The 12496-nt window shown below is 41.0% G+C and overlaps 1 protein-coding gene across 1 annotated transcript in view; it reads left to right on the top strand.

Moving 5' to 3' along the window:
* The window catches only part of PTCHD1 (patched domain containing 1), a 49484-nt gene extending 37212 nt beyond the window's left edge, over positions 1-12272 (top strand). Inside the window, exon 3 of the mRNA XM_033147257.1 lies at positions 10579-12272. Coding sequence (XP_033003148.1) covers positions 10579-12233 — 1655 coding nt within the window. The 3' untranslated portion in view covers positions 12234-12272. The remainder of the gene's footprint in view (positions 1-10578) is intronic.
* The last annotated feature ends 224 nt before the right edge of the window (positions 12273-12496 follow it).

The following is a 12496-nucleotide window of genomic DNA, read 5'->3' as shown; positions in this document are numbered from 1 at the left end:
AACAGCTGGTACTGCTCTTTATTGCAGTAGCCCTGGCTATAAGCTCTCTTCAGGGTGGGAGGGGGGGCAGCTCAGATACCAGGGACGGCAGCAGTAGCTCCCCAGAGGACTCCCAATGAGGGGAAAGGAGAGGAGGTTGAGGGAACACCTTGTGGAGTGTGTTTGAAAAAGGGTGAGAGGCTGCAAGCTCTGCAGGCTAGGAGTGACATAACTGGGCTCCTGAGCCCCGCAGGGGTGCCACAGGAAGAATGTAGTTGGTCAAGGGAACCATGGACTACTGGAGTAGGGGGAGACTCTCGTGTGCCACCTTGAGGTCCTTAGAGAAAAGGGTGGGATATAAATGCAATAATGACAACCAAGACAGATTCTCCTTTCTCTCCCTATCTCGTACACATGCACATAACTGCTCACTACAAACGTTAAGGCCTGAAAAGAAAGGGGAGTAAGAATGCCTCCCCCCCCCTCCAATTGCTTCAGAATAAGTAGGATTTTTATAGATCTGCTCCTCTCACACACCCACAGAGGCAATACTTCTCTCCTGCTTCTCTCTCACATACTAGCACTCATCTCTCCCTGCCTTTCACGCATGTGCAAGCACCTTTCACATGTGCAGTGTTTGAGCAGCAGCATCTCCGTCTTACACATCAATACACAAATACACAAAGCAGGCATGCAGTAGCATGTCTCTCTCATTCATAGACACAGATACACACAAGAGATGCTGCCTTTCTCACATCACCTTGCTTCAGCTGAAGCCTGCTCCGTCTAACAATAGTCTCTGGCTTTCTAGGGAGGAGCGTTGTTTAAATCTTCAAAATGGGATTGCTTCCAAATGACCTGTCTATTGAGCACCCATTCTTTGATTGTAGGGAGGTTAGGTGATATTGCATCAATGCAAGTGTTCTCCTGCACTTTCGAGTGCATTTCCCCATCACTTTCCTTATTACAGAAAGTCTTAAATTTGAGGTTGTAGCACAAAATCTTCTAAGCAACTTATAACCAGGGTTTTTGTTCAGCTGGAACTCACAGGAACTCAGTTCCAACACCTCTCAGGTGGGTGCCACTGCCATTCTAAGAGAACTGGGGAGGCATTCATGGTGAGTTCTGGCACCTCTTTTTCAAGAAAAATAGCACTGACTACAACCATGTAACCTGAATTTGCTGCTATGTGACTGGAACCCACCCCAAAATAGTGACAGTCTGGCAGGTCCCCCCCCCTTAAAAAAAAATACCGCAAGGTAAATTTCCAAAAGAAGACCTGTAAAGGATAGAGGGGGGGTGGTCATGTCTCACAAAAGGCACCCTTGTTATTAAAAACAAAAGATACAACCTACCGGTATATTAATGTGGCCATTCTTCATTTAGATTTCTCAGTTATTTGGCCAGATTGTACCTCTTACCAAGTAAATTCTCGGAACCAAATCTCATATGGATATGACTAATTGTCATGAATACACGATGAAAGTATTTCAGGTTTTCTAATAGCAAAACACAGAAAAATGAAGATACTTTGCTGATCCTGTGGCTCCACATTTTTGGTAGGCTTGCTCCCCCCCCCTCTATCACTGCCTGCAGATATACTGAAGGCTTAAATAAGCTGTCATGTCGATTTCACATCTTGGAATTTTGTGAATAAGACAATCTCTTCATCTCTGTTGCTTGGAAATGGGATATAACACTAGGAAGGGATTACAGAGAGATTGTGGTACCTCTGGTTACGTACTTAATTCGTTCCAGAGGTCCGTTCTTAACCTGAAAGTGTTCTTAACCTGAAGCACCACTTTAGCTAATGGGACCTCCCGCTGCCGCTGCACCGCCAGAGCACGATTTCTGTTCTTATCCTGAATCAAAGTTCTGAACCTGAAGCGTTATTTCTGGGTTAGCGGAGTCTGTAACCTGAAGCGTATGTAACCTGAGGTACCACTGTATACACACACACACACACACACACACGAAAAAAAATTCCCTTTGGACTAAAGTTTGGATAAGCCCTCAGTCAATTAAAATCTTATTTCTGCTGTAAACTAATTTAATATGAGTAGGACTATTGGGAATTGTATGTGGGATGTGTGTGTTTGCTGACTAAAATTTATTTATATTTCTAATCTTCCTTCTTCCCATGGCTCGGGGCACATAGTAACTATCTAAAAATATTCAGAAGTACAGCACACAACAAAAGACAATGAAAGCAACATAAAACAGGCAAGAAGAGCAAGGGTGGTCGATCTGATGCCCTTCAGATTTTGCAGACTACAAATCCCATCATTCCTGACCATTGAACATGCTGGCTGGGGCTGATGGTCACTCCTGAACTAAAGCATCACCATGTTCATCTTGGACTATTCAAGGCTACTCCCTAAAAGCGTAGAAGAATGGCACTCATTCACACAAGCTTAAGTGAAGTTATATGTTGCAAGCTGTGAATGGATTTGCTGCCTTTAAGGCAGCTGGAGCTGCTTCTTAGCAGGAGATCAGAGCTGCAATTCAAAAGCACTTCAGCAAGCACAGATTTAGTGTTTCGCATAGGATATTACACACACACATATACTGGAAGATTCAGTGGTCTTGGATCCAATAAAAGTAATTACGAATATATTGAATACTTGTTTGAATTTGGGTCGGAATTCAAAAATACTGGAAAACTAGATTATAGATTTGTCGCACTGGTTGCCTGATAACTTCAGCTGTCTCTTGGGTAGTCATTATATATGTATGTATTTGTATTCACAAGTTCTGAGTTGTGTACACTCGAATGCATTATTGGGGCCCTGTTATATATAACCCATGAAGAAAACCATGACTCTATAGCTCAAGGTGGAAGATGTACTGTCTTTATACACCTCCCATTAGTTGGTTAGGTGGGATAACAAACACATAGATATTGTAGGGGAGGGGGGCACCATTCACAATATTTGGTTTAGATTATGATTCAGCATTTTGAAAAATAGCCTGCTTCGGTATGAGGCATTTTGTAGCCTGTCCAATTCAGCTCAGGATTCATCCAAGTGTGCTTCATTTGCTCCCTACTCAGTATTGGGGAATTTAAAAAAGGCTATACTGTAGTTTGTTTTCCTTTTGAGAGGAATGAATGAAATTTCCAGACATACTAGCCCCTTCAGAATGCCTAAAGCCTGACAAATTATAAGCAGATGGCTCCAGGAGATTTTGAGTTGGGCACACTATGTTAAAAGGGGTGGGTGAGTTAAAAAGTTACACTTGTAACTTTTTGTTTTTTGACAGAATTGGATTTAATTTGCAAGCAGTGTCACACCTTCTGAGGGCATTAATACTTCCAAAATTGAGAGGGTTAGCTGTGGTTTTCTTGTAAGGAACCACCTTCTGGGGTCTTCAGATGAAGGGCAGTATACCAATGTTAACAGCAGCAGCAGCAGCAGCAGCAGCAGCAGCAGCAACAACAACAACAACAACAACAACAACAACAACAACAACAACGGAGGACTTCTAAGGGCAAGGGCAAAATCAAACCTTCTGGCAGGATTATGAAATGTGTCTTCCTTCCCAAGTACCACTCATGTCGCCTAGCAACACACTATTATTTTCCACATTCCATGTTACTAACCCATTTGTCAGTCTTTAACTCATGTATCTGTACATTAGGCATTTTATGAGCTACATGCAAGGACTCATATGCCTCTGCTTCAGTATTCTATCCCTGCCATCTTTCTACATCCTCATTAATATAGCAACCTATACATCTCTCCATGTACATGTCTGGGGCCTTATGCCACATTTATGTTAAGGCAGGTATGAATACAGTGGTACCTTGGGTTACATATGCTTCAGGTTACAGATGCTTCAGGTTACAGACTCCGCTAACCCAGAAATAGTACCTCGGGTTAAGAACTACGCTTCAGGATGAGAACAAAAATCGCAGGGCGGCAGCAGTGGGAGGCCCCATTAGCTAAAGTGGTACCTCAGGTTAAGAACAGTTTCAGGTTAAGAACGGACCTCCAGAACGAATTAAGTTCCTAACCCGAGGTACCACTGTATAAGATTGGAGCTGCAAAAGGAAGCTGGTGAGAGGAAGATAGTGGTCAGTGCAGGAAATGGCATCATTGTCCCTCTCTGAGGTCAGGCTTCTGGACCAGTAGCAGAGGGGAGTGATACAACTGAGCTCTCTGGAGTGAGTAATGTTGGGGTTGAGTGGAGGCAGGGGGAGGGAACGGTCTGCACATCATTTTTCACACATTTTGATGTTGTGTCTTCCCTCTGTACAAAGAGAGAGGAGATTTGGATCCTACCTCCTCTCATTACTATCTACTCATTTGTTTAAAAAATTAACAATTGCATACACTATGGGTTTATCCACACTTCATATTGTCCCATGCTTTTTAGGCACCGGTCCAAGCAGCTTTTTCATTTACCCTGCTGCTTTCACCAGGAAAACTTGTTTACTGCTGAATTGGAACAAACATCAATCCACAGAAAAACCAATTGGCATTTGCTCCGATTCACCAGTAACCAGCGGGTTTTCCTGCGGGGAAGGTGGTGAGACAAGTATAAGTATGGATGAGCCCTGTGTTCTGGAAAACAAAACAAATACCGGTATGTATTTGCATGATGACACCACCTGAAGTATACCTGAAGGAGCATCTCCATCCCCACTGCTCAGCCCGGATGCTGAGGTCCAGTTCCAAGGGCCCTCTGGCAGTTCCATCACTGCAACTGCAGGTGAAACAACAGAGAACCAGACAGAAGGCCTTTTTGGTAGTTGCACTCGCCCTGTGGAACACCCTCCAGGTAGATGTCAAAGAGATAAACAACTATATCATTTTCCATAGACGTCTGAAGGCAGCCCTCTTTTGGGAAGCCTTTAATGGTTGTTGTTGTTGTTGTTTCCTGTATTTTTGTTGGAAGTCACCCAGAGTGGTTGGGCAACCCAGTCAGATGGGTGAAGTATAAGAAATAAATTAGTAGTAGTAGTAGTAGTAGTTGTTGTTGTTGTAACTAAAGTTTTTTAGGCTGCAGTCCTAACACACTCACACATGCATGCTGGAGAACAGTGCTGCTGGCAGGGGAACTCTGATGCAGTGGATGCCCTGTCTCTGGTGATGCAGATGATAAGCTACCACCAGTGGTCTTTCAGTGGAAAGTTCATGAAATGAGGCATTTATGGTGAGGGCAGAGCACCAAAAGCTTAGGGATCTATTCCATCCTAAGCCCTGTGGATGCCCTGAAAGGCCCAATCTTTGGGTCCCTCAACTATGCCAGAGCTGACATAGCAAATTAAAGTGGCGTGGGAATGGTTTAGTTTAGAAAAGCATATAAAAATTAAATAATAATATTCACAGTGCTCCAGCTAAAGAGGCCACGTGCAGACATTCAGATATTGTTCAGTGAGGTGGTGTTTTATCCTCAGCTGATAGACTAGATCAGCCTTTGCCCACCTGGTACCCTTCAGATGTTCTAGACCAGGGGTGGCCAACAGGTAGATCACGATCCACTTGTAGATCGTGGGGTGCCTGTGGTAGATCGTGATAGATCGCGGGACCCCTCCGACCCCCCCAAAAAAGCTCAAGAACTTTGACCAATCCAGTGGGTAGATCACCACCAGTTTTTTATATTGGGAGTAGATCGCAGTCTCTTGGAAGTTGGACAAGCCTGTTCTAGACTAAAACTTCTATTAGCCTCAACCAGCTCATGCTAGCTAGGGTGATAGGAATTGTAGTCCAAAATAATTAGCATCATTACATCAGGTTTGCCTCAAAAATGTTAAGCATTAGTCTTTTGTCTAAGGGCAGCAGTCTTTTAAAATAAAAGGAGCAATCTGATTTTGCTACCACAAAAGAAGGTAACTGTGACTTGGAAGTATCTCCCTGAAGTTCAGAGTTATTGATTTTTAGAGCGTAAAAAAGTAACATTGTTGCTGCTGCTGTCATTTTAATTTATTGCCTGCCCTTTGCCATAAGGTCCCTGGTTAGCTTGCAACAATTAAATACAGTTTTAAAAACTTACAATTGCAAAAAAAATAAAATAAAAAAATAGGTTGGGTCCTGAAAATATCCATCACATGTGTCAAAGGCCAGGATGAAGAGACATATACTTGAACCCCATGTTTGCCACCCAGACTTCTATGATGGAAAAAGGGAAATATATAAATGTAAAATAAGCAGTGCGTTGTAAAATAGATAACTGATGCACAATGGAGTATTCCCAAACTTCATCAATAAAGGATGAATTCACAAAATAGTTTAATACATTTTTGAGAACGAGGCACTGAAAGTTTGTTTAAATTATCATGCTACTTCTCTAACAGATTACTACTACATTATATATAATTTAATTGCAAAAAGAGGTTATTTAAAAATATCTACGTTTGTATATTGACTCTTCTTGCAAATCCCCATTCCTTCACTTCAGAAGAAAAGTGAGGTACATGATAAAAACTATCCAAGGCAACAGATCCAAGCTAATAAAAATACAAATTACATGCTACACTGCTCCATAGGCCGCTTCAGATGTTCTGATGAGGTTACTTTAACATACAAGAGAGGGCCACAGGCCAAGCACATTAGCTTCATTCCCATGATGGAGGGCACCTCCTGTAATTGATGTACTTCCTGTGCATTTTGAGAATCCTAAGTTAGCTCTCAATCAGAATGCTCTAAGAGTGCTTATATAATCATGCTCAAAACTGTTTAGTTCTATTCAGGTAGCTCACTGAAAATTCCTCATAAGGCCACAGTCCTGTGCACCTGTAACTCTGTAAACAGTCATGGGATCAGGGTCGAAAATAAAAAATTTTGTTTAAATGCACCCCCCCCCACAGTGTACAGTAATTCACATTTCATTGAGGGGAAAGAAATCTACTGGTGCTGTTGCTAGCTTTCCCTACTTGGTTGCATTTCAATTTAAAATCTGGGGGAAATTAAAATCCTTACTACTACTACTACTACTACTACTACTAATACTACAACCATCATTGTCTTTCCTTGATGGGCTACAAAGAAAAGATAGTTTTGTAGGCCAGGCTGCACTCCTCCTCCTGAACACTGCAGCTTTGCATGTGGCAGTTCCCTTTGTTCTGTGGGGAACCCTCTGGTGAAGTGGATGGGCTTCCACATCAATGTTCTCTGAAGATAACAGCAAAGGATGTCCAGTGTGGGCCCCTTTCTCCCTTCTGTGAGGCTTCCTCATTCATGGATCAGTTCAAGGAAGGTGGTTGTGCTTATCCTACAGCCAGTTCTGCACAGCTGGCGATATACTACCTGTATGTGGTCTCTGCGTTTGTGAATAACTCAAAGATTTGGCTGGCCTCCTGTACCTGCATCGTATTTTGCTCTTCTACAGCCCCAGGGCAAGAACATGGACTCAAATCAGAAAGAGATCAGCATAAGAAACAGTATCTGGTTCAAAAAGAAACAGTTCACTCGGACTGTGCAAAATGTATTCCTTAAATGATACCTAAAAGTAGCCATGAAGTTACTACTTGGTGTTTAATGTCTGTTTAGTTGGAGCTGAATTTATTCATGAGAGTGGGAAACACACTGATGCTCAGCCCTAGGAAGAGAAGGAGATGTGTAGATTGTTATTTTTTAAATCTTCCTCTGGGCTTCTCTTCTTCTTCTAGTGCTCTCCTATGCTTGAGCATTCCAGACGGCAAAAACTCCTCTCAGATTAGCCATTTTTTTAACCATAATCTTTTTGTCCATCTTGTGCTACCAAACCTTTTTTCCCCCCTAGCAGGTCAGATTCTTCCCTCTTTTCCCAGATAATGGGTTATTTGTAGCTGAAGCAGTGCAAAAGTATTCTGAAACGTGGAGGAAATATGTTCCATGGAGCTGAAAAAGGAACAATCAAGAACATCCATTAAAAAGACCTATAAATCCTAATAAAGACAAATGGCCCATCAATATGAGGCAAAGGTGCAAGAGTTTGTGTATGCAGGGTTAGAAACGGAAGACATTTTTCATTGTTTAAACAAGAAGGAGAAAATGAACCTGCATACTTTGGGAAACCACTTGTGATTTTGCAAATATTATTATTATTATTATTATTATTATTATTATTATTATTATTATTATTATTATCTCTGCAATTAATTGAATGATTTAATGTGATACCTTGTTACTAGGCAAAGCCTTTGTACATAATTATAGCAGACTGCAACATGGCACCAGAAATGTAAAATATGCAGAGATTTGGTTGCAGAATGTTTTGTTTAATAGCGGCCAGATTCATGTGGACGATACATAGAATTCTCAGGCAGACATGTCCACAGCACTTATGAGAACTATAAAAAGGATTAAACCTCTCCATGCCTCTTTTACTAAGCAAGCTGTTGTGGGTTTTTAAAAGGAGGAGAGAGGTCAGTATGCCTTTATAAAGACAGTGAAAGTGAACTTAATAGTTTTCCCTACTGAGAATAGAACATAACTATTTAAAACGTAATTAACAATAGGATGTCAGTCACTTTTTTGTAGGATTTTATGTCTGGGGAGTTTCAGCGCTCCCAATTAGCTTAATGGGGCCACTGTGCTAGTTAACAAATTGACAGTCTTGACCTGCCTGGCGGAAACAACTATAAAGCAGTTTGGAAAATGAAGATGAATAGCAGAAGTCTCATTGCAGATAGGACCCAAATATCATTTTATATGTCTATTCATGTTTCATATGACAGGATAACAAATGATGATGATCCCGTTGCATCCAAAATGGACAGGATCACAGACCTTACCCTTGTAAATATTGGGAAATTTGCAGGGAGTAGCTTCAGATCCCAGCCATCTCTGTGCTTTCCAAGACAAGAGTGAACCTTTCAGAAGGTGAAATTACCTTCTACATAATCTCAGTAGGGGTTTTACTTTAGTTTAAGAGTACCTAAAGATCTGAATTTGAACTCTGGTATTATCAGATTGAAAACCAGCAGGGCTTAGGTACCCAGGGTGGTTTTTCATGTGCATATTATGCTGCCACCTAAATATGGTCTTCCTAATTCACTCTAATTTTGGAAAATATTTATTATTAGATTTATATAGCTGCCCATCAACAAATGATCCATTAGATATTAGAGAACAAAAAAGTAAAATACAGTATTAAAAGACAATATAATAAAAAAAAATTAAAAACATGGAAATGTGCCATTACAAAGTCTTCTTTCTATCAGGGAAAAGTACAATTAGTAGCTCAGTCTACAAAATAAAACACAGTTTTCCCCAGATATATTTCCATAAGCAGGGTCTTTAGCAGAGCTTTTGTTTTGTTTCCTCCTTCATCCCCACTCCATTATTCCAGTATGCTTTTACCTAAAGTGCTGAGTTGTGTTTTACTACTGCTGTTTTTGGATTTCCTCTGTTTTGTCTTGGGTTTATATTATTTTCAACTGTACTGTACCTAGATGCTTTTTATGTTTAAATTGCTTGTGTGAGCTGTTGTAAAAGGGGTTTCCCTGAAAGGTGGCGTATATATATGAAGGAAGGAAGGAAGGAAGGAAGGAAGGAAGGAAGGAAGGAAGGAAGGAAACATTTAATTTTATTGATATGAAAAAGCATTTGACAGAGTTGCGTAAGAAGCTTCCAAATTCTTTCATTTTTATATGTAGATAAGAATGATATATAAGTCACTAGCTGCCAGAATTTTGATCAATAATGGGCTTTTAGACAGCTGTCTTCTTCCCTGTTTATTATTTAAGTTTGCTGTAAAAAAAAATCTGCAATAGCTGGCAAATAAAAGATTTAATAAGGATTTAAGACTGAACAATAAATTGTCAAACGTAGCCAGCCATGCTGTCTGCCACTTTACAAATGATCCATCAGTTTAGCAGTATCTCAAGTTATGAAATGAGAAATGAGAATGTCAAGCAATTTTAAAAAAAATTCCCTGCCCCTCAAAATGTGTGTGTGTGTGTGTGTGACAGTCACACTTCCATAGTGTTATTCATGGGAAATATGATAAGGGTTAGGAACTTGCTTTAAAGACACCAACAGGTAGCTTAAATTCTCAAGACTACATGCACTTTGCTATTCACTACAAAAGCAGGGAAAGAACCATCTGTGCATTCCAACTGCACACACAGAACTTTCTCTGATAATACTTAAAATTAAGCAGATTTGCAGGGATTGTATTGATTTGCATAATTTAGTCTGACCACAATATTGGAGTTTCCCTGCCACAAGCAAACAATGGGGGAGGAAAGGAAATCATTTTCTGTGCCATTACACACCCCTGTTGTTAATCTCTATGTTGCGTCTTTTATAAAATAGACTTCATAGTTAAGTTCAGTGTTTTACTTCCATATCAGTTAAAGTTCCCTTAACTTTGATAACTTATGAAGTGAAGACATGGCATGAAAAATGCATAATTTAGTTTTGAATTGAATAACTGTCCTCACTAGCATAATTCTTCCTGGCGACAACTGTGGCTTCCTCCTGGCACAGTTCATTACCAGCCCTGATTGCCATAGTTCCATTGTGGGTTTTTAAAAAATTATTATTATTTTTAAAATCCCTTGATGAAAACCACACCCACATGCACATATAAATGAATGCACCTTTGGACACATTCTCCTTTACTGACTTTATGATGGCATTTGAACTGTCGCTTTCTCCTTTATTCCAGGGCATGGATTATACGGAACTTTTGAAATGTTGTCCTCCTGGAGGAGAACGAGGGAAGACCAACACGTGAAAGAGAGAACTGCCGCTGTGTTTGCAGACTCCATGCTCTCTTTTTCTCTCACCACTGCCATGTACCTGGTCACTTTTGGGATAGGTGCCAGCCCCTTCACTAACATTGAAGCAGCCAGGCTCTTCTGCTGCAATTCCTGTATTGCAATTTTCTTCAACTACCTCTATGTACTCTCCTTTTATGGTTCCAGCCTCGTGTTTACTGGCTACATAGAAAACAACTACCAGCATAGTATCTTCTGCAGAAAGGTACCAAAGCCAGACGTCTTGCAAGAGAAGCCTGCCTGGTATAGGTTTCTTCTGACAGCCAAATTCAGTGAGGACACAGCAGAGTCAGAGGAGACAAACAGCTACGAAAGCCACCTCTTGGTGTGTTTCCTCAAGCGTTATTACTGTGACTGGATAACAAACACGTATGTCAAGCCTTTTGTAGTTCTCTTTTACCTTATTTATATTTCCTTTGCCTTAATGGGCTACCTGCAGGTCAACGAAGAGTCAGACATTACTAACATTGTAGCAACTGCGACACGAACCATGGAGTATACTGCTGCTCAGCAGAAATACTTCAGTAATTACAGTCCAGTCATTGGGTTTTATATCTACGAATCCATCGAATACTGGAACATGACCGTCCAAGATGACATGCTAGAGTACACCAAGGGGTTTGTGAGGATATCGTGGTTTGAGAGCTACTTAAATTACCTTAGAAAACTCAACATATCGACGGGTTTACCCAAAAAGAATTTCACAGATATGCTGAGGAACTCCTTTCTGAAAGCGCCCCCGTTTGCCCATTTTTCAGAGGATATCATTTTCTCCAAGAAGTACAACAACGAAGTCGACATTGTGGCCTCTCGAATGTTCTTGGTGGCCAAGACCATGGACACCAAACGGGAAGAGCTTTACCATCTCTTGGAAACCTTAAGAAAGCTCTCCCTCAAATCCAAGGTCAAGTTCATTGTCTTCAACCCTTCGTTTGTCTACATGGATCGTTACGCCTCGTACGTGGGGGCCCCCTTGCAGAACTCCTGTATCAGTGCTTTATTCCTCCTCTTCTTCTCTGCGTTCCTGGTGGCAGACTCTCTCATCAATGTGTGGCTCACGCTCACCGTTGCCTCAGTCGAATTTGGAGTTATAGGTTTTATGACCTTGTGGAAAGTGGAGCTGGACTGCATTTCTGTGCTGTGCTTAATTTATGGGATTAATTATACTGTTGACAACTGTGCACCTCTCTTGTCAACTTTCGTCCTGGGCAAAGATTTCACGAGAACTAAATGGGTGAAGAATGCCCTGGAGGTGCATGGGGTAGCTATTTTACAGAGCTACCTCTGCTACATTGTTGGTCTGATTCCTCTCGCAGCTGTGCCTTCAAATCTGACCCGTACACTGTTCAGGTGCTTGTTTTTGATAGCATTAGTCACCTTCTTTCATTGCTTTGCCATTTTACCTGTGATACTGACTTTTGTGCCACCATCCAAGAAAAAGAGGAAAGAGAAGAAAACTCCTGAGAACCGGGAGGAAATAGAATGTGTTGAAATGGTGGATATGGATAGCACCCGAGTGGTTGACCAAATTACAACAGTCTGACTTAGTTGGTTTGTTTTTCTTTTTAAAAACAAAACAAAACAAAACAAAACAAAACAAAAAAAGCCACCCTAGATCTTACCAAGAGAAGAAAATCATATTGATTATATAAACAATGGTGTTTGGATGTCTGTTTTCAAATTAAAACCAGGAACATCCAAAGCAGTGTGTGAAGGGGGGGGCAATAGCTATACATTGATTGGCCTTCACATAAAAAGTACAGTGAAATTTACATTCACCCAATACAAAGAGAGTGTCAGTTTGGG

Source organism: Lacerta agilis, chromosome 4, assembly GCF_009819535.1.
Source record: "Lacerta agilis isolate rLacAgi1 chromosome 4, rLacAgi1.pri, whole genome shotgun sequence".
Classification (NCBI taxonomy): Eukaryota; Metazoa; Chordata; class Lepidosauria; order Squamata; family Lacertidae; genus Lacerta; species Lacerta agilis.
The sequence above is the reverse complement of the archived record's forward strand: the minus strand, read 5'-3'. Positions and strand labels throughout refer to the sequence as shown.